At 49.3% G+C, this 21795-nt stretch overlaps 2 protein-coding genes across 7 annotated transcripts in view; one reads left to right on the top strand and one right to left on the bottom strand.

Annotated features, from left to right (window-relative positions):
* LOC118220900 (cdc42-interacting protein 4 homolog) overlaps positions 1-5853 on the top strand; it is a 23485-nt gene extending 17632 nt beyond the window's left edge. Inside the window, exons 10-15 of one of the 3 annotated variants that reach the window (XM_035405341.1) lie at positions 954-1118; positions 2821-2930; positions 4758-4890; positions 5113-5189; positions 5316-5446; positions 5572-5853. In XM_035405341.1, the coding sequence (XP_035261232.1) occupies positions 954-1118; positions 2821-2930; positions 4758-4890; positions 5113-5189; positions 5316-5446; positions 5572-5723 (768 nt within the window). In that variant the 3' untranslated portion in view covers positions 5724-5853. Of the gene's footprint in view, positions 1-953; positions 1119-1401; positions 1426-2820; positions 2931-4757; positions 4891-5112; positions 5190-5315; positions 5447-5571 lie in introns of all 3 variants that reach the window. The other 2 variants (XM_035405342.1, XM_035405343.1) reach the window with 2 other exon arrangements.
* Positions 5854-6610: 757 nt separating this feature from the next.
* On the bottom strand, positions 6611-20957 carry LOC118220899 (breast cancer anti-estrogen resistance protein 3 homolog). Of its 4 annotated transcripts, XR_004764030.1 has the most exons (13): positions 20488-20955; positions 17792-17831; positions 16938-17054; positions 15553-15696; positions 14480-14781; positions 13695-13792; positions 12974-13587; positions 12494-12609; positions 11880-12051; positions 10437-10548; positions 10092-10277; positions 8782-9713; positions 6611-8542 (listed from the first exon to the last, which is right to left on the bottom strand). XR_004764030.1 is itself a non-coding variant. In XM_035405340.1 (12 exons), exons 3-12 carry the CDS (start codon positions 17031-17033, stop codon positions 9523-9525), a joined length of 2028 nt encoding a protein of 675 aa, XP_035261231.1. In that variant the 5' UTR covers positions 17034-17054; positions 17792-17831; positions 20488-20957; the 3' UTR covers positions 6611-9522. The 4 variants fall into 4 exon arrangements, 3 of the variants coding, with proteins under 3 accessions (XP_035261231.1, XP_035261230.1, XP_035261229.1); XM_035405340.1 differs by having other exon boundaries at positions 6611-9710; positions 20488-20957; XM_035405339.1 differs by having other exon boundaries at positions 6611-9713; positions 20618-20955.
* Between the last annotated feature and the right edge of the window lie 838 nt (positions 20958-21795).

Below are 21795 nucleotides of genomic sequence, written 5' to 3' on the forward strand. Positions count from 1 at the left end.
TGCGGCCTGTGTGTGTGGGGCGACTCGCGTAGGTGCGGTTGTGCACCTGGCCGAGCAGTCTCAGCGTTAGGAGGACGCGCTGACGTAGCCCAACGCCGGCCCAGGAACTTCCGTAGAGGCCGAGCGGTTTTAGTGTGGTTTTTAGTTTGATACCGGCACACACACACACACACACACACTCTCATACATACACACTCACACACACACACACACACACACACACACACACACTCTCATACATACACACTCACACACACACACACACTGCATCAGTTGGAAATAAGTGGCTTTGTGGGGACCTGTGTGTTTCCTCACTGTGTCGTGTGAGGAAAGCTGTGTCTAAGACAGGCATGCAGACGCTCTTACGGCCTGCCTGGGATGCAGCTGTTCTGAGATCAGTGGAGAGGTGGTCCGGTGGGACGGGGCTGATCCTGTCCCTCTGTCTCTCGCTCTGTTGTGTCGTTCAGTCGGCCAGTGAAATGCCGGTGTGCTACTCTGTTCATAGGCCTCTGCTGTGTGTGTGTGTGTGTGTGTGTGTGTGTGTGTGTGCGTAGTGTGTGTGTGTGAGGGAGTGAGCGAGTGAGCATGTTTACGTCAGTGTGCGTGCGTGCGTGCGTGTGCGTGTGCGTGTGTGTGTGTGTGTATCTGTGTGTGCGCGAGTGAGCGTGTTTACGTCATTGTGTGTGCGTGCGTGCGTGTGTGTGTGTATCTGTGTGTGCGCGAGTGAGCGTGTTTACGTCAGTGTGTGTGCTTGCGTGCGTGTGTGTGTGCATCCGTGCATGCGTGTGTTTGCACGCTGAGGTGATGGTCGTGTATGCTATGTGGCGGCGGTGTTCTCACTGTCTCTCCTCTCCTCTCTGTGTAGTGGTGATGGGTTGTTCCTTTCTTTCCTTTGTCGTCCTCGTCCTCCTGGCTCCTCCCTCCCTCCCTCCCTCCCTCCCTCCTCCCTCCAGCTCCCCCCACCCCCACTCACCCCCTTCTCCACACACCTCGACCCCTCGCCAGCTAATGGACTCCCCGCCCCCAAATTCAGCCGGGACCCCCTGTCGTACTGCCTGAAGGAGATCAATAGGACGGTTAAACCTCGAATATCCTCCTTCAGAACGCTGAGGAGAACGGTGAGTCCCCCCTAAGCAGGTCAGGGGTCAGGTGACGCACATCATCCGGCATGTCCATTAGATTGGCAGGCTGGCTGACTATGGATGACATCGCCTCCCGATTTCTGACGGCGCTATGGAGACCTCGCTGGGCAAACTGGGGGGGAGGAGAGGGTTAAACTGGCCCTGGGGGGGGAGAGCTCCTCTGTGTGTGTTAACTGCTGTTGATAGTGGACGTGCTGTTTGTGGTCTCTAGTGAACAGCAGTTATACAGTCTCTCTCTTTCTGTCTCTTTCCCCCTCAGATGTTTACTCCAGAGAAGTCCTCGGTAATGACTCACATGGTCAAGGGTCTCTAATGGTGTTCCGGATGGGTTTAAGGGTAGTGATGTCATAATGGGGCATCAGAAACCTCATAATGGCCAGAGATTCTGTATACTTAAAGTTGATTAGTTGTTTGCACCAATCAAACTAACCCACTTGATGCACTGGTCAGCAAATAACACTGGTTCAAATTGATTGGTTGTCTATGGCATATAATGGTTTCACCCATTTTGGTTTTTATGAAATTTGGTTTCGTTTGTTGGTTGAGGCCTCACTCTTTTGTCACTATGGTAAGGGGGAAGAAAGAGTGTGCAAATGTCAGGTGACAGTAACACCTGTCACTTGTGGAGGGGGTCACCTGTTGGCGGGGTTAGCTGTGACTGGGCAACGGTCTGCAGTCTTCACTCCTGAGTGGGACCACACCACAGAAACCATCACTGGGGTTTCTGGAATTTTCTGGTCTCTGAGAGACAGGAATTGGGGTGAACATTGCAGAGGTTGCCCCCTGGTGGGCATAATTATTATCGCACACGAGACTCCTCCACTGTTCCACACTTGTCTTTTTTTTCTGTTGTTAAAAGCGGAGCCAGAGCGTTGATCTGCGTCCCAGCAGACGTACTCAAATCTGGCTCTGTAGTAGTGCCTGACAGATAACCGATTTAGTAATGCCGCTGATTGGCCAGAGGATCCACCCACCTGGTGTCGCAGGCTTGAATCATCCCCTGATTATAGCTGCGTTTATATGTGGGCTTTTAGCAGACACTCTTATCCAGAGGAGATCGTGTAGTGCACAAGAATGCAGGTGGAAGGAACAAGCGGGGGCGATGCGGTTATCTGCTTCAGCTGATAGTAGTTAATGGGTAAACCAACAACATGACACAGTACAGCATTTAATTAGAGGCCTGATTTGAGTATCCCAGCGTGGGTAAAGTTGAGTATCCATGTGGAAGAGTGGTGGTGGGGGTGTTGGGGGGGGGGGGGGGTCTGTGTCGGGGGGGGGGGGGGGGAGAGGGTTTGACGTGGGGGTTGGTTGGTCTCTGGTGGAGCTCTACTGGTGGTGCTGGGTTTGTTTCACAGGGCTGTTGATCTGCTCACCACACTGTCAATACTGGGAAGGGCTTTATCTTCCTCACCACACAGAGAAAAACTGAGTGTATGTGCATGTGTGTGTTATTGTGTGTGTGTGAGTGTATGTGTGTGTTATAGTGTGTGTGCGTGTGTAATATATGTTTGTGTGTTATGGTGTGTGTATGTATGTGTTTGTGTATAATATATGCATGTACTTAATATATGTGTTTGTGTGTGTTATAGTGTGTGTGTAATATATGTGTGTGTGTCATAGTGTGTGTGTAATGTGTGTGTAATATATGTGTATGTGTGTAATATGCCCCTCCCACCAGCACGCAGTCTCCGAGGACTTTGCCCACCTGCCTCCGGAGCAGCGCAGGAAGAAGCTGCAGCAGAAGATGGATGAAATCAGCAAGGAGCTGCAGAAGGAGGTGGACCAGAGGTGAGCATCGCCGTCTCCTTGGCGACGCCCACCGCCGGCTCCCTGACACTATCGGCTAGCCCGCCCGTGGGATGCATGTGCCTGGGCCCCTCCCTCTTTCTCTTCCGAAGGACTGCACCTTCTATAGCAGTGTCCCCATCACTGTACTGAGGCATTGGGTTTCTGTTGGGTCTGAACGGAAAAGCGCCCCCTGCTGGCCCACCAACACCTCGATTAGCGGTCCAGTTCGTTTCTCCTGTCCAAGTACTAGCCTTGCCCCTGCCTGCTTAGCTTCAGCAGTTACAGAGGTACAGGGTGATATGGCTGTCGGTTATACATTGTTGTGTGACTATGGACACTGCATTGCCAAAGCAAATTGCCAGTGGCCATGGGTAATATGTATTTGTAAAGAAAACAACAACAGTGTAAGAACAACTAAACTAGGCTTCCTGTGGTTAACTGATCAACAAGGATGGGCTGTATGGTCTGGAATCTGCTAAGACTCTGTTCCAGAGTGTGGATGGGCCCCACGGTTTGGTATCTGTTAAGGCTCTCTTGCAGTGGGTAGATTGGCCCCATGGTCTGGTATCTGTTAAGGCTCTGTCCCAGTGTGTGGATGGGCCCCATGGAACTGGTATGTGTTAAGGCTCTGTTCCAGTGTGTGGATGGGCTCCATGGTCTGGTATCTGTTAAGGCTCTGTTCCAATGTGTGGATGAGCTGTATGGTCTGGTATCTGTTAAGGCACTGTTCCAGTGTGTGGATGAGCTGTAAAGTCTGGTATCTGTTAAGGCTCTGTTCCAATGTGTGGATGAGCTGTATGGTCTGGTATCTGTTAAGGCACTGTTCCAGTGTGTGGATGAGCTGTAAAGTCTGGTATCTGTTAAGGCACTGTTCCAGTGTGTGGATGGGCTCCATGGTCTGGTATGCTGACTGTGGCCGGCAGCCCCCCGTGGGAGCACATAATTGTCCATAACATTGGTGGACAAGAAAGCAGGAAAGATATCTTCCATCTTAGTCAGCTGCAGTTGTCTGACTTCATAGATGCTTTACTCTTGGATTTCTTATGCTGTCCTTTTGCTGTTTATGTACTGTGTGGTTGCTAGGCTGCGTTTGTTCAGATTTAGTTTTCTTTTGAATTGTTTTCAGTTGGTCTGCATTAAATGGTTCTGCTTTGGGCTAAAAAGAATTCTGTTTGTTGTGTGATTTCTACTAAAATTTTGGTGGAGTGTGTCGGTGTTTAAGGTTGAGCCATTTTTTCCCTGGAGTGATACTGTGAAGCCATCATTTTGGTTTAAGTTCTGGTTTGACTGGTTTGGGTTGAACTGGTTTAGACTAGTTCATAATTGCTGTCTTTTCTTCAGCATCACAAAAGGGAATTAAAGATTACCATAATTTCAGTTGAAATGTTTTTTAGAGCTTTTCCCAGTTCTTGAATTCTTCAATTCTTTATCCTTCATAGGGCTGGTTTGGAATTGCGTCCAAATTTTATATTTTGTTTGATATGCCAGTCTTTTCTTTTTTATTAACGTGTATGGCCAGGCTATATCCCCTTTAAAAAATAACACTTGTTCAGCATTTTAATTCGGTGTTCCATGGTACCTGTTTGCAGGGATTAAGATTTCCTCTGGAATGCTGTAATTCCGACATGGGATTCTGACAGTGCCTGTTTCTGACAGCACTGCTATAGCAGTGGACCGGGGGCTGTGTGCGTAGAGCACAAAGCTTCCCTCTTTCTGTCTCTGTGTCAGTGAGGCTTTAGGGAGGATGAAGACACTCTCCCTCTCTCTCTCTCTCTCCTTCCTTTACCCCACTCTCTCTCCTCTCTCCCTCTCTCTGTCACTCCTCAGTCAGGCGCTGGAGAAGATGAAGGATGTGTATGAGAAGAATCCTCAGATGGGGGATGCTGGCAGCCTGGAGCCTCAGATCTCCCAGACGGCCCACAATGTGGAGAGACTGCAGGGGGAGATGCACAAATACGAGGTCAGCCTGGCCTGTCTGTGGTCTCACTGTTTCTCGTCGACCAATCCTCTGGTCTTCGTCTCATTCATTGACCAATCCTATGGTCTCTTGTCACTCATTGACCAATCCTGTGGTCTCTGTCTCTCTCATTGGCCAGTCCTCTGGGCTCTGTCTGTCTCAGTGGCCAATCCCGTGGTCTCACACTGACCCCTGTGTGTGTGTGTGTGTGTGTTTGTCCTGCAGTCTTGGCTAATAGAGGCGGGAGGTCGAGCTGAAATCCGACATGGCTTCAGCAACAACAACTCCCACAACACATCCAGGTGGGTCAAAGCATCGCTGTGATCAGCTGTGCGTGAGTGTGCGTGCATGCGCGTGCTCTTGTTGCGCATGTGTGTTGGGCGTGCGTGCATGCGCATGTTTTAATCAGTGTGTGGTTCCAATCGCAGTCCGGGCAGTACTCGCTCTCATGAGGAAAAGACGGACTCCCCCCAGGCCATCTACGAATTTGATGATGACTTTGAAGACGAGGAAGCCTTCGCCCCCATCGGCCAGTGTACAGCGCTCTACAACTTTGAAGGTGAGATCTGCAGCCAGTGTGACTGCTGCGGCCACACCTGCCACTTTCACCTGTATCTCTGCTCTTCTCTCACCTGTACTTGCCCCCCCCTCTCACCTGTGTGTCTCTCGCCCGTCCGGCTGCAGGTTCGAGTGAGGGTACGATCCCCATGCGGGAGGGCGAGGTGTTTGCGGTGGTGGAGGAGGACAAGGGCGACGGGTGGACACGGGTTCAGAACTCCAGCGGGGACGAGGGCTATATCCCCACCTCCTACGTCAGAATCAGCCCCCGAATGTAACCGCGCTAGCCAAGAGCTACACACCTGCCTGCCGTGCCTGGGACTGGTGTGTGTGTGTTTCTGTGTGTGTGTCTGCGTGTATGTGTATGTGTCTGGGTGTGTGTGCCTGCGTGCGTGCGTGCGTGTGTACGTGTGTGCATGCATGTGCATGTGTGTCTGTGTCCGTGTGTGTGTCTTGAGTCTGCATGTGTGTGTGTCTGTGTGTGAGTGTGTGCGTGGGTGTGGACCTTTTTTGTGCTACATTGAGTCAATACTATCTTTTGTGTGTGTGTGACTGGGTTGGAAAGGAGTGTGCACATGTGAGATTTTGTGTGTTTGTGTGTGCACATTTGAATGCTTGGGATTAAAGAAACACATTTCACTCACATACTACCACTTCCTGTTTGAAATGCAGACCAGTACTTCAAGACAAACATTTGCTGAATTTTTTTTGTTGGACTATCATATTTATGTAAGAAGTAATATATTTTATCTGTCACAATACCACTGTCTTAGTTTTTTAAATCCTCATAAACCTTGTAAAGGGTTGAGCAGATGTGTAAATCTATCTTGAGGTCTGTTCTTTAGTTTCCTTTTTATTTTTTGCAATTTATTTCCAGAAACGCCAACAGTGACTTTTTCATCACTGTGGAACAATTTAGTTGAGTCTGTGACCTGTATCTACTTTCTCTTTTACTGTAACAGGACATAGATGACTTTTAAAAAGAGAATAATAAATGACACGTATGTATTTCATGTGTTCTTGAACCCTGTCCTTATTGGTGTGTGTGCGTGTGCGCATGTCCACACACTTGGGTTTAATTTCCAGCTTTAAATCAATTTGTGTTCCCTGTCAATACCAGGGTTTTTTTCCACATAAAAAAATGAATCATGCCAAAATGCACCAATGTTCCAGTAGTTTCTTTATTTCAAAACATTCATTTTTTAAATGTAAACTGAAAAAGGGAGGGGGGGGAGAAATATCCCTCACCCCACTGAAGACACTGTGGCAACAGGGCCAAAATCATCAGTTACAGTAGAAACGTTTATAATGCAGAGAATATGACCTCTTGCATCCTCTATATCAGTGGTTTTCAAACCTGTTTCTGGAGATCTGCTTTCCTGTAGGCTTTCACTACAACCCTAACAATAGCACACCACACTCAACAGCTAGAGCTTGTTGAGCTGCTCATTCGTTGAGTCAGGTGAGCCAAATAATGGTTGAAAGACTGCCAGAAAACAGATCTCCAGGAACAGAGCTGGGCAGCCCTGCTCTATACCAGTGCTTCCCAAACTCGGGCCTGGGGAGCCACTTTCTATGCTGGTTTTCATTCCAACTACAATTGCAATCCCAGAATTTTAACAGGCTGTTACTGTTTTCTTAATTTGGTGCTTTTTGTGTTTAGAGGGATTAACTACCCTCTTAGGTCATGCATGCAATGAAGAATACAATTCCCGCATTCATACTGTGAAATTGTGGACACCTGGCCACAGAAACTAACCATCTGGAAGATAATGAGGAATTCAAAGACAAAGCAAATGATAATGAGCCAAGCCTGCCTTGTGTTAATAAGTTTAAAGGGAAAAAAATATGAAATGAAACATTTGGAATTGTGCAGCAAACAAATTAAATCTTTCATTTGATCCAAAAAAATCTTTTTCTCTGAATTGTCTGCATTATAGCACGATATGCATACGAGAATCTTTTTTCTTCATGGCATGCATAGGTATTTCTGACGATGTGGTTTAAGGGTAAATAATCTCTCCAAATGTGAAAAGCACCTAATAAAGAAAAATTTACAGCTTGCAAAAATCCTGGGATTTGATTTGTGTTTGGAATGAAAACCAGCATACACAGGGGAGTTTGAGAAGAACTGCTCTATACCCTGGATACTCAAATCTGGCCCCTGACTCCAAATCCGGCCCTGGTTTTGTTCTCATCCCAGGTAATTAACTGAACAGTCAGTGATACTGATTAGCCAGACTGTCTTCACACCTGACTCCCAGGTAGAGGGGAGGGTGGGAAAGCAGCAGTTCTTGGACCTCGAGTGCCGTGAACTGAGTAGCGGCTTTATACACTGTACGCACAGCAGTTTTGGCACCATTTTGGCTCAGATTTCATTGACATATCAGTGCTTTGACGGCATTCTGAGGCTCACGTGCTCACAGTACACTGGGGTTGCATGTTATGTTTGGTCTTAAGGACCTGCAGTAGTGTCTATGAGTCCAAAAAAAACAAATGCATCTGACCAATCAGAGATAATCTGAGCAGGCTGAATGGGTGGAGCTATTGCAACGAAACAGAAAGTTGACCAGAACCGTGCAGCTGGCTTTCCTGCAGCCCTATGGGACAAAGTAGAAATATAGATTGGTGCTGGGGATGGCTTTGGGTAAATATTTTCCTGTTGACCATTCGGGAGAGTGCTGACAAGCGTTTGCTCTGTGAAAAGAGATGTCAGTTGACTGCTTCTTTTTACCCAACAGGCGCGAGTTTGCCTTAAAATGGAAGTATTTTTTTTAAAAAGGAAGATACTTCTGATCTGTGATCATACAGAGTTGATAGAATTAGTCTGGGGTGTTCATTTCACGATTGGGCTGTACATTTATACTGTAGCAATCACACCCAAGGCCCAGTGCCATCTTATTTTCAGAACTGGAAGCAGGAGGGCATCACGGGAATTGACGAACAGGCCGCTGTGATTGGTGGACCCTTGGGAGAGTTATTGTCCCGACTCTTCTGAGACTGGCTCCTTTGTCTGACGTGTCACCAGCTCAGCCAATCAGAAGACAGGAATAATGAGTGACATCGCCCCAGACCTGGAAGGAGTTTGTTCTCTTTCCTGGTAGCTACAGTGATCAGGGCTTAAGATCGCACGTGCTCAGTAAAAGCGCCGCCTGTGGCGTCTGGAGTGAGCACTGCTGTTTCGGAACGAATCCAGGCCGTGCCAGTGCCGACTGTGGCCAGCAGCCCAGCAGGGCAGGCGCATAGTTGGCTGGTGGCCGTCCGGGCATGTTCTCTTTCATGGTTGCGGTGTGAAAAGAAGCGGCTGGCTGGCAGGCGCGTGTTTCGGAGGAGAACCGTGAGTTGTGTTTGCACTCCCGAGCCGGCAGCAGGGGGCGTATGTGAGCACATTTGTACATGGTTTGTGAGCTGGACATTCCAAATTTGGGTTAGAGAGGGAAAAAAAAAAGATTGCATGAGCTGATCCTGGTCATTTCTTGGCAAAAAAGTACCAGGAGACCCGACAACTTGTGAGTCTCTTGTATGCAGCAGGTGGTAAGGCTGAATCCTGGCTGTGGCACAGCTGTTTTTTTCTCCAGTGAAAATATAGACATTGTAATTATAATGTCCCTGAGAGTCAGGACGTGGCCCCATGTTTAAGGGTGTGGCACAGCACTGGGGGCGTGGCCTCAGAGTTGCCCTCTGTTTGAGGGTATGGCCATGTGCTAGGGGGTGTGGCCCTGAGTGTCAGATTCAAAGGCGTGGCTGTATGGGAGAAAAATTAAAACAGCTTAATTACAACATGGACACAGTATCACATGCAACGTCTCTCCCATGCGTGAGCACCAACGGTCCGGCGTTTGTCTCGTCTCCCTGAATCCTCTTTTCTATTGTTGACGGTGATTACAGGAAGGAGGAGGAGGAGGACAGACCACCAGTTTCCATGGTTCCCAGGTGAAACGGCAGGTTTCCTGGGTTTTGGCCATGGAGAGGGCATGGAGGTGGTGTGGAAAGCTCAGGGTAGGGTCCAACCCCCCCCCCCCCCCCAAGCTTGTACAGAGCTCCAGTATCTGTGGGCCGGGAGTCAGGGATCAGGCATCAGGGGTCTGGGGTCAGAGTCCGGGGGGCGTCTCCAGGTTCCAGTTTCTCCGACAGCACCCTCAGCACCTTGTCGAACTTCTCCCAGCGTTCCTGCTTCTCGGCCGCTGCTCCCGACTGACCCCAGAACAGTCGCAGGGCGAACTCGGTGCGGAACGCCTCCAGCAGCTCGGGGATTGGTTCCCAGCCTGCTGGAGAGGGAAAAGGGGAGGGAGAGGCCAGGTGATTCAGCCAATCGGCTTAATCCATGTCAGGTTCCCTTGCTTATGTTGGCTGTCCTTGCCTAACATGTGCAGGCTACTGTGTGAGTACTCGTGATGAATTAAGACCTCATTGATGTTGGGGTGTCAGGTGCATTTGAATGTATTTGAGGGTATTTGTGAAGTGTTGGGTGTCAGGTGCATTTGAATAAATTTGAGTGTATTTGTAAAGTGTTTGGTGTCAGGTGCATTTGAATGCATTTGACTGTATTTGTAAAGTGTTGGGGAGCCTGGTGCATTTGAATGCATTTCAGGGCATTTTATTTCATTTGTAAAGTGCTTCTGCAGTGCACTGAACACTCAAGGCACCTGTGAGCAAGGTGTGGGCGTGGGCCTGGTACTGGGGTGCGTTGAGGGCGGCTTGGCGGGCGGACTGCAGGGTGTTAAGCAACAACTGGCACCCCCGCTCTGTGTGCTCCCCCAAATCCTCGCCCTCCATCACCCGCAAGAGGGGCAGCACGTGGGGCATGGAGAGAGGGCCTTGGACCGCCTCAGCTAAAACATTACACAGTGCAAAACAGGGCGTTAGACAGTGCAAAACATTACACAGTGCAAAACAAGGAGTTACATAGTGCAAAACAGGACATTTTTATATTTTGTAAAACACTGAGAAACGCTTTAGAAACTTTTCAGAGTGTAACGGCTTTGCCTTACTGTTTCCCTCGTTGAGAGCTTGCAGGAAGGGCTTGAGCACCTTCTCAAAGGCCACAGCGCTGTCTGTGTGGTTTCTCCTCAGAGCTTGCCACGTCATCTCCAGCCTGGCCACCTGGAACACACCTGAGTCTCAGTCACCTGGAGCACACCTGAGTCTCTATCACCTGGAACACACCTGAGTCTCAGTCACCTGGAACACACCTGAGTCTCTGTCACCTGGAACATACCCGAGTCTCTGTCACCAGGGACACACCTGAGTCTCTTTCACCTGGAACACACCTGAGTCTCTGTCACCTGGAACATACCCGAGTCTCAGTCACCTGGAACAGACCTGAGTCTCTATCACCTGGAACACACCTGAGGCTCTTTCACCTGGAACACACCTGAGTCTCTGTCACCTGGAACATACCGAATCTCTGTCACCAGGGACACACCTGAGTCTCTGTCACCAGGGACACACCTGAGTCTCTGTCACCTGGAACATACCGGAGTCTCTGTCACCTGGAACATACCGAATCTCGGTCACCTGGAACACACCTGAGTTTCTGTCACCAAGGACACACCTGAGTCTCTGTCACCAGGGACACACCTGAGTCTCCTTCACTTGGAACACGCCTGAGGCTCTGTCATCTGGAACACACTTGGCTGTTTGTGGTGGAGTGTGTGAGCAGGTGAGATGCCGTGGAGAAGTGAGGTAATGTGTGTGTCTGTGTTGGTGTGTGCACCGGTGAGGGTGTAAGGTGAGGGGGAGTGTAAGGTAAGGGGGTGTAAAGTGAGTGGGGAGGCGGGGTATAAGGTGAGAGGGTGTAAGTTGAGGGGTGTGTGTAAGGTCAGTGGATGTAGGGTGGGGAGCTGTAAGGTGAGGGGGGAGTGTAAGGTGAGTGGGTGTTGGGTACGGGGGTGTAAGGTGAGGGTGTGTAGGGTGGGGGGATGTAGGGTGAGGAAGTGTGTAAGATGAGAGGGTGTTCATGAGTTTAAGGTGAGGGGGCGTTTAGGGGTTTAAAGTGAGGTGGTGTGTGAGGTGAGGGGGCGTGTGAGGTGAGGGGGCGTTTAGGGGTGTAAGGTGAGGTGGTGTGTGAGGTGAGGGGGCGTTTAGGGGTGTAAGGTGAGGTGGTGTGTGAGGTGAGGGGGCGTTTAGGGGTTCAAGGTGAGGTGGTGTGTGAGGTGAGGGGGCGTTTAGGGGTGTAAGGTGAGGTGGTGTGTGAGGTGAGGGGGCGTTTAGGGGTGTAAGGTGAGGTGGTGTGTGAGGTGAGGGGGCGTTTAGGGGTGTAAGGTGAGGTGGTGTGTGAGGTGAGGGGGCGTTTAGGGGTGTAAGGTGAGGTGGTGTGTGAGGTGAGGGGGCGTTTAGGGGTGTAAGGTGAGGTGGTGTGTGAGGTGAGGGGGCGTTTAGGGGTGTGAGGTGAGGGGGCGTTTAGGGGTTTAAGGTATCCCTTGCTGGGGTACCTGTGGGAGCTCCAGAGCCTTCATCACAGCAGAGAAGGCGTAGAGGTCGTGGGCAGTGTGGCGCAGCTCCTTGGCCAGCTGGATGAACCTGTGCAGGACGTTCGCCCGCTGCCCCACCGTGCCCGTGCAGCCCAGGATGTCCACCGCCACACCCAGGGCGATCAGGTGGTGCCTGCCAGAGACAGCGGGCATCAGCAGATAGCTTAACACTTCCATACACGCCCAAACACCACAGGAAACTCAACACTGCTTAACACGCCTACAGGAAGCTAAGCCAGTTCAGCCTATCAGCTTGACTGTTCAACAGGAAGCAGTGATTAATCATCAGATCAAAAGTTGTAACAGGGACAACCTGTTAATCATCAAATCAGATGCTGTTAACAGCGGTGGCGTTTTAATCCTTCAGCTTAAAGAGGGACTAACAATAATAATACTTTAACTGTTTGAAAAGATCAGAGGCAGTATCAGCGATGATTTTACCATCCTTTTTTATCCAATGCAACTTTCCTCTTATACTAATTATAGTGTTTGGAATTTTTTCCGGGATAAAAGATAAGAGATTTCCAGTATAGGTGGGTGAGGAATGTTGTGGCGCAGGGCGATGATGTCACTACCTCTCCAGCAGGTCCTGTCTCAGCTGTTGGCCGTGTGGTAGGGTGATCAGCTCCAACCCGGAGCTCACTCCCATGAGCCTCTTCTGCTCCTCCGTCACACCAGTGATCCGGGCCACCTGCCGGGCAACCAGCAGGTTAATGTTTGTGATGGGATAATGAGTACGCAGGACTGTGGCACAGATCCTGTAGCCAAACCAGATGGTCAGCTCCTGCATTACGTGTATTTATGAACAGTCTTTTTAGTCCGTAATCTTTGTGACTGCGGGACAAATCTGTGGCAGCGACGCATTGGGGGAATGTCTTATAAGCGTGGATGACTGTTGTACTGGTTTGTGAGAGCAGAGCAGAGCAGCGAATTGTGGGACTGGTTTGTAACTGTGGAGGACCCTGGGACTGGCTTCTGAGAGTGGATGGTCATTGCCCTGGGTTGTAACTGCAGTGCATTGTGGGGCACACAAACAGTCTCCATGGTAACTGTACCTGGCAGTCGACACTGAGCATGTGCAGGGCGATGGTCTTGGGGTCGCTGCGGGTGAAGAGCTCCTTCAGGGCCAGCAGCACCGCGGGCTCCAGGGGCCGGTTGTTGTCGGGCAACAGCAGGGAGCTGAACTGGTCCAGGTCGAAGCTGGAGGACGTCTCCACCTGCGGCCTGACAAAGTGTGGCTCCGCCCCCATGTCCTGGGGCTCCACCTCCTCCCCCACCCCCAGCAGCTGGGGAGCCCCGCCCATCTCCAGGAAGCTGAAGCTGCTCTCGGTGAGGCGGGCGCGGCTCTGCCACTTCTCCTCGGCGCGCAGGCGGTCCACGTGCCCGCGCACGCGGGCCGGGGGCACGCGCGGCACCAGCTCGTCGTAGAAGGAGGCGGGGTCCTCCCCGGGGGGGCGGGCCGGGAACACGGCCGACACCCGCAGGGGCTTGGGCGGGGCGCGGGAGTGCAGCTGCCCGTCGGAGCCGCGCAGGGTGTCGCCCCCCGCTGGGTTGGAGGGGTGGGTGTGGCGGGGGGTGCGGGGGCTCAGCATGGGCTCGCTTCCTGTCCGAAAAAACGGGGACATGGGGGCGGGGCTGGGGTCCTCTGTCTGGTTGGATGGTGGGGTGCCTATGAAGGGCCGGGGGGGGGGGGGGGGGGTCAGACAGGGATGTAAGATGTGCAGATAGTTCATTTACCTATATGCAGACAGGCTGTACCTGCACTGGTGAGTTTACCTGAGCGCAGGTTGCTATCAGACTGTGCAGTCTGCAGGGAGGGTCTCCGGCCCAGGTTTTCCAGGTTACCAGGGTGACTCCCGCTCTTCTCCTTGTTCCTGGTACACACAGACACACAGCCTGTTAATGCAGGACAGCAGCAAGCAGCATACTGTGGTGTGTGTGTAGTATAACTCTGCATGCATGTGTGTGTGTGTGTGTGTGTGTGTGTGTGCATGTGCATGTGTGTGTGCATGAGTGTGTGTGTGCGTGCGTCCGTGCGTGCGTGCGTGAGTGAGTGTGTGTGTGTGTGTGTGTGTGCGGGTGTGTGTGTGTAGTATAACCCTGTATGCGTGTGAGTGTGTGTGTGTGCGTGCGTGCGTGTGTGTGTATGTAGTATAACCCTGTATGCGTGTGTGTGCGTGCATGAGTGTGTGTGTGTTGGGTGTGTGTATGTGTAGTATAACCCTGTGAGTGTGTGTGTGTGTAGTATAACCCTGTATGCGTGCGTGAGTGTGTGTGTGTGTGTGTGTAGTATAACCCTGTATGCGTGCGTGAGTGTGTGTGTGTGTGTGTAGTATAACCCTGTATGCGTGCGTGAGTGTGTGTGTGTAGTATAACCCTGTATGCGTGCGTGAGTGTGTGTGTGTGTGTGTGTGTGTGTGTGTAGTATAACCTGTATGCGTGTGTGCGTGCATGTGTGTGTAGTATAACCCTGTATGCGTGTGTGTGTGTGTGTGTGTGTAGTATAACCCTGTATGCGTGAGTGTGTGTGTGTGTGTGTGTAGTATAACCCCATGTCTAACCTGAGCAGGTTGCTGTTGACCTGTAAGGAGTCCATCTGGCCAGAGTGGAAGCTCAGTCTCTTGCTGCGCTCGGAGCATGGCTGCTGTTCCGCCCCCGGCCAGCGGAGGTCGCTGCTGCTGTGGGCGCGGGCTGCCTGCCGCTCCCTGATCACACGCAGGGGCACGGTGCGGTTCACGGGGTGGAAGACGATGGCCCCCGACGCCTCGGAGATGGGCCGACGCCCCCCCACGTGGAAGCGGACGAGCGCCGGGATGTTGTCGAACTGGTCCTGTTCAAACTGGAACAGCTCCCGCGAGTATCCCTGGGCAACCAGAGGTCAGATCGCCATGTCAAAAACAGACGCAACCGGCCTGGCTGTGGGCCCAATTGGGTGGGCCCTAAGCTGCGATTGGGTGAGTCCGGGGGGAGAGTGAATCAGGCACAGAGTAACTGCTGGTTTGGGGAATGCACACAGCAAACACCAGCGGCATGCTGGGACACATTGACAAAATGCTGACTGCTTGTCCACGGTGGGGGTGGATTCTAGGTGAGAGGAGGCTTTATAGGGAAGGCAGGGGGTGGTCTAGGAATGGGCAGGTACTTTAGAATGGGGGCAGGGTTTAACAGTGGTGGGTTGTATAGGTTGAGGGTGGGGTCCAGCAGTGGTCAGGTATAGAAGGGGGTGGAACCTGGATGTGGGAAGGTCCTATAGAATGGAGGCGAGGTTCAGAGTAGGCTGATGGTAGAATGGGGCGGAGTCTTAGAAAGCAGATTATATAGGAGTGGGCAGGCACTGTCGAATGGGGCTGTGAGAGTGAAGGTTATGTGAGATAGGGGCAGAAACAGTCTGGGAGTGGGCGGTGTTTGTGGGGCGGGGGGGGCAATGGGCAGTGTGGCAGTCGGTGGGGTTTGAAGGGTGGAGGAGGGGACAGGGGTGGTCTGGGAGTGGGTGGGGTTTGTAGGGTGGAGGCAGGGACAGGGGTGGTCTGGGAGTGGGTGGGGGCAGGGACAGGGGCAGTCTGGGAGTGGGTGGGGTTTGTAGGGTGGGGGCAGGGACAGGGGCGATCAGGGGTGGTCCAGTACTCAGAAGTACCTTCTTGGGCCTCAGTACCACACGGATGATCTTGAAGTGCATGGGCTCGTTCCTCCACTGGCAGCTGAGCACGTAGTCCCCAGGGCTGGAGAGAGAGTCTCTGATCAGGAAGTCCCCGTCTCTCTCCAACAACTGCTCCGCCCCCTGTGGGGGAGAGAGAGAGAGAGAGGCAGAAAGAGGGGGACGGGGGGAGGGAGAGCGAGTGAGAGAGAGAAAGTGGGCGAGAGGGGGTGAGGAGGGAGACAGTGAGAGGAGGGAAGGAGAGGGAGAGGGGGGAGAAAGAGGGAGAGAGAGAAACGAGTGAGGGGGGACAGGGAGAGAGAATTTGTTACAGGTCTGTGAAAAACTCAGAGAGACTCAGGGGCATGTCATTTACAGGTATGTAATAGAGTTACAGTTTTGTGAGAGTTACAGGTCTGTAATTGTGCTACAGGTGTGTGAAAGTTACAGTACAGGTATGCAACAATTACAGATATATGAGAGCTAAAGGTGTGTGAGCAATAAAAGCATGTAATAGAGTTACAGGTGTATGAAAGTAGGTGTGTAATAAAGTTACAGGAACGTGAGACACAGCTGAGGTTTAGAGATGGTAGGTGTGTTGAGGTGATGTACATGTGAGGTTAGAGACAATGTGAGGGTTACATTTGTTCAAGTGATGGTTACAGGTAAGGGTTGTACAGGTGTCTATGTGATGGCCACAGGTTGTACAGGTGTCTATGTGACGGTCACAGGTTGTACAGGTGAGGGTTACAGGTGTATATGTGAGGGTTACAGGTGCGTTTATAGATTGTACAGGTGAGGATTGTAAGATTAGAGTTACAGGTGTACAGGTGAGGATCACAGGTAAGGGGGTAGTACAGGTGAGGATTACAGGTGTATATGTGAGGGTTACAGGTGTACAGGTGGGGTTATAGGTTGTATGGGTGAGGGTTACAGGTGTACATGTGAGGGTCACAGGTGTACAGGTGAGGGTTATACAGATGAGGGTTACAGGTGTATATGTGAGGGTTACAGGTGTACAGGTGAGGGTTATACAGGTGAGGGTTACAGGTGTATATGTGAGGGTTACCGGTGTACAGGTGAGGGTTATACAGGTGAGGGTTACAGGTGTATATGTGAGGGTTACAGGTGTACAGGTGAGGGTTATACAAGTGAGGGTTACAGGTGTACAGGTGAGGGTTATACAAGTGAGGGTTACAGGTGTACAGGTGAGGGTTATACAAGTGAGGGTTACAGGTATACAGGTGAGGGTTATACATGTGAGGGTCACAGGTGTACAGGTGAGGGTTATACAGGTGAGGGTTACAGGTGTATATGTGAGGGTTACAGGTGTACAGGTGAGGGTTATACAGGTGAGGGTTACAGGTGTACAGGTGAGGGTGTACCTCTCTCTGAAGCTGGCCGTGGTACCAGGCATGGCTCCTCAGATCCTCTGTGCTCAGCTTCAGTTCCTCTTCCAGCTCTTTCTTTAGAGAGTCCATCCCTCTCCTCCCCCCAAAAACCTGCCCCACACAGACACACTGCAGTCAGTACACCATGCATACACCTGCCTACACCACACACTGCAGTCAGTACACCATGCATACACCTGCCTACACCACACACTGCAGTCAGTACACCATGCATACACCTGCCTACACCACACACTGCAGTCAGTACACCATGCATACACCTGCCTACACCACACACTGCAGTCAGTACACCATGCATACACCTGCCTACACCACACACTGCAGTCAGTACACCATGCATACACCTGCCTACACCACACACTGCAGTCAGTACACCGCATACACACCCCTATCTATACTACACACTGCAGGCAGTACACCCCATACACACACCTGCCTATAGTACACACTGCAGTCAGTATACCCCATACACGTCTGCCTACACTACAGACTTGAGTCAGAACATCCCACCCCTCACAAACACACACACACACAAACAGACAGACAGACACACAGTAAATCTCACATACATCCTGCTCTAGCTCAAATGTCAACAGAATAGCAGTCTGACAGTGAGTGCTGATACAGGGAAGCCTTAAACCCTCTTTGTTCCAGGGAACTGAATACATGTCTCTACAAAGATGTGATGTCATCTCCTGTTTGTTAGTGCATACACAAACTACGGGCAACTACAGGCTGCATCATGCATATGCAACTTATTTGCCAACAGCCAATGACATCATCATTTCCTGTACATGCATGACCATGCAAGAAGAGGTCGCCCTTACCTTAAGCTGACTTAAATACACGCCAACACTCTTCCGTTTGCTGGAATCAAAGCACAATAATTGCATATTAGGCACCACCAACAGCTTTAAACTAAATGGAAATAGAGCAGGATGCTGTTTTTAAAGAATTCCAAAACTGCAAATGTATACTTGTGTTTTTTGGTAAGCAACTTGCTAGACTGCATCAGCCTGGTTATCAGACCTGGGTCAAATACGTATTTGTTTTGGATTCAAATACTTTTCTGTGCTCTATTGATCTTGTCTGGTATAATTGAGCCTGCCAATATGACCAGAAGGCGGGGTTTGCACTTTTTCAGAGTATTTCATTGGTTCCAATACACCAGACAAGATCAGTAAAGTGTAAAAAAAGTATTTGAATCCAAAACAAATACATATTGGACCCAGGTCTGCTGGTAATATAGTAAAACTAAATGATGGCTCAATGAGTTGGGACTATAACCAGTGACTAGCTCTCAAAATAAAGTATAGTCCCAGATTGTGCAGTCAGACAGGCCCTTGTAGGCTACCCTATGATCTCTCAAAACGGGTTGCACAGGCATTAGAATAGCTTGTAGCATTGCTAATTTGTGGTTGAGAAATAAATTGAGAATACAGGAGCAGCAAACTAGATAGTTACTGAGGGGTTTTGAGCTATAACTCAACCCTTCAATAGATAATGCATTTTTGGATAAGGGATTGCAGAAAGCATGATGCCTGCATGTAAGACACTGTTAGTCAAGGCAATGACACTGGGGTTAAGCCTGCTAATTGAAACTCTCTGTCTGCATGACGCTATGACCAATTGTGCAACTACAGGCCACGGTCATAATTCAGAACTGTACCGTCAGTCGCGTCACTGCACACGCCCACATTGAGTATACCAATGAAAACGTCCTTCAAATTTTTGCATAGCCCCGAAACGAAGTGACAAGAAATTTAAAAATGATTGTTGTTTTTAACGTGGCACTGGGCTTTGTGGAAAGTAAGCAAGTTTATTTAATGTTATGTTTTGTTTTTAACGCGGTTCTGTGTGGGACATCGCTGTCGTCTACTAATGCGGACTGTTTTCCGCACGAATCGGTACAGGTAACAGGCCACAACGGTTCACACGTGACTAAGAATCAACCGCTGCCACCACGCGCTGCCACCTGCCCCTCTGTTTCGCTTACAAAAGACCTCATGGCATAGGCTTTCAAACAGCATAATCAAAATTATTTCTGTTAACTTTCTACTCTCCCCCTGGATATTTAATGAAATTCACTGGATCATTTAACATTCACGAGCTCTGAAGGGAGGGCATTTCAGCAGTGACCTCCGCAATAGTCTTGTCCTCGGCTGGAGTTGTCAGGGACACGGGCAGGATGAAGACGCTGCCAAAATCCCGTGTTAATGGCCAAAACGCTGCCTTTTAATAGCCACATCCTTCCTGATCCAACAGAGAGGAAGCCATTGTTCTGTGCGTCACCGCAAACATACTGCGTAACCGCGGGAGAGACCTCGGAGGTTACTTCCACTGCCATGGGCGTTACTGCTGACATAAATCCTCGGAGAGTGCAGACATGCATTCCAAAGGTTTTTTGGAGAAAAAAACTCAAATGGTCAGCAACGGCACGATCCGTTAACCAGATATAGTGTACTTAAATGTTTCTTTAACCATCTGTATACAGCATAACTTTGAATGTCCGTCCACAGAAACTGGCTTAGGTTTCATTTCAGCTTTGTGGGAGACACTGCTTGGAACATCTAGTCTCGCCTACCTAGTCAAACGTCTCACAAATAGCTAGTTTAGCAATTAATTGATATGAAAGAACTCTGGGTCTCCCCATCTCCCCGAAATCCTACGCCAATTGGTCCGTCCACCAAAGGCACGGGTATCCCAATTGAATTTCGTGTTTACTTCCTCACATTTTAGTCCATTCGGATACACAATACAAATTTGCATTTGCACAGGACTTCCAATTCAATTACGGGATACATCCCTTTAAAACGTGCCGGGACAGCGACTTTCTACTTATGACACGCATTTCAAGACTCAATTATGAAAAAAAATAAAATAAAATTAAGCAACTGTACTCCGGAGTCAAATCGATGGTTTCTTGCAAAATAACTGTTGCAAAAGTATGTACGGTCATGTTACATAATATTACTCATCAGTCCTGTGAGATGTTTTGAACGGAGGGAATTACGTTCAGGTAATGGATCGCTACCTGCGTTTCCTACCTTGCGAAAATGGAATGTACTGCAAAGTACACTAATTATAGTGGTATAGGGTATATTATTTCGACACGTAACATCATACAAGTAAATAAGCGCATTACTGCCGATATCTGATTTTTAAAATGTACTATTAAAAATACCTGTCCATGAAATATATTCAAATATTCCTAATATGTCAACATATTTTCAATATGTGGTAGTATATAAAATTTCACAGTATCCTTACAGCTTCAGTAGACAATTCAGTAGACGACTTTAAAACATTTTGGGTATCTTAAAAATAAAACTTCGATCGTGGTGCAAGGTTCACCACGATATTGTCAATAACAATTAAAAATATATGCTTCGTAGTTCTATAGGCGTTTTCCGCGTAAACGAAGGTCCAGGAGCCTGGTCGTGAGAGGGACACCTTACTGGCGCAGAATATAACCTGGAATCGGCAACGGAACGGCGGAGTCAACCATCGCACCGTAGCTTACCTGCACGCCCCGAGCCCTCCCCTGTCTTAATGCCGTAACATATTCGGTTTTGTTGTTTCGTATAGCGATGTCCAGTGTAGAAATTCAAAACGAAATGGGAGTTTAAATCCATCCGCCGTCAGCCTCTCACCTCCTAAAACACGTTGCAGTTTTTAACGTGTCCTTACAAGTTTTCGGAATCCATTTTCCGCGCCTCGGAGCAAAAGTTAGCACTATCTAGGCATTCCACGGATTCCGCGCCCGCGCCCCATTCACTGCGTACACACAGTCTACAGTCTGACGAATTCCTCCCGGTGAAAAAAGTTTGTAAAACACCGTTAGGCGACATGAAAGTGAAAACTGCCAACGCTAACCAAAAGTCACGATTGGCTGCCTTTTGTCAGCTTGATTCGTCATTTCGCACCCCTCCCCTACTACAGTCGCTATCTGAAAGAACTAGCAGTTTTTTTTACTATTATCTCGAGCATTGCACAATATAAAGTGTACCTTTCCAAGGCTGTACCATTTGCAATGGACCGCGGAGGGGCATTCGATTTATTTCGACAGGAGCTATGTTTTTCCAAGTAGGTTAATGAAGACTCAGCGACTAAATCCAATATATAGACAGGCATTTCTAACGCGCTCTGTAATTATACAATATCGACAGGACCAGTGGACAGTTAAAGATTCCTAACTGCGTCTTGATTGCAGTATCCACCTGGACATTCACGGCCCAAACTTGACTCGCCAGGAAAAAAAAATTCCGGACAGACGAGAGAGCTTTAGTTCAAACTCGTGTTTTAGCGTTCTTATAATCCACTTAATTCATTATATTGGTTAAATGTAGAATCTTAAAGTTTACGTAATTAAGTTCGTGTTTTTTCTCAAGCTCAAAAAGTATCCGTGCTGTTTGTCCCGGGTACTAGCACAGGTGGTAATGTTTACCTTTATTTCCGATAATGTTTAAAGAAAAAAGAATATCTATCATGATTTTTACTCTTCATCACTGCATGTCTGGCTCACTATTCTCTTTATACCAGTTTCACCAGTAATAAAAAAAAATCATTAAAGGATTACTACTACTACTCATGTTACTTATACCGTTATTATTGTTACTTCTACAAAGCAGTAGGCTAATGAACAACACAAGTTATAATCACAGTTAGTGCAAATGGTGCTGATAGACTGACTTTGTGCAATATGTAGCATTTCATATAGAAAAAGTCTACCACAAAAAAAAAAAAAAACCTTAGGTTAAAGCGATCTGCTACCTCCCGTTGTTTGCTAATATTGTGGTCAATGGACTTTACATCATTTGTAATTAGCCTC

This window comes from Anguilla anguilla, chromosome 2 (assembly GCF_013347855.1).
Source record: "Anguilla anguilla isolate fAngAng1 chromosome 2, fAngAng1.pri, whole genome shotgun sequence".
NCBI lineage: Eukaryota > Metazoa > Chordata > Actinopteri > Anguilliformes > Anguillidae > Anguilla > Anguilla anguilla.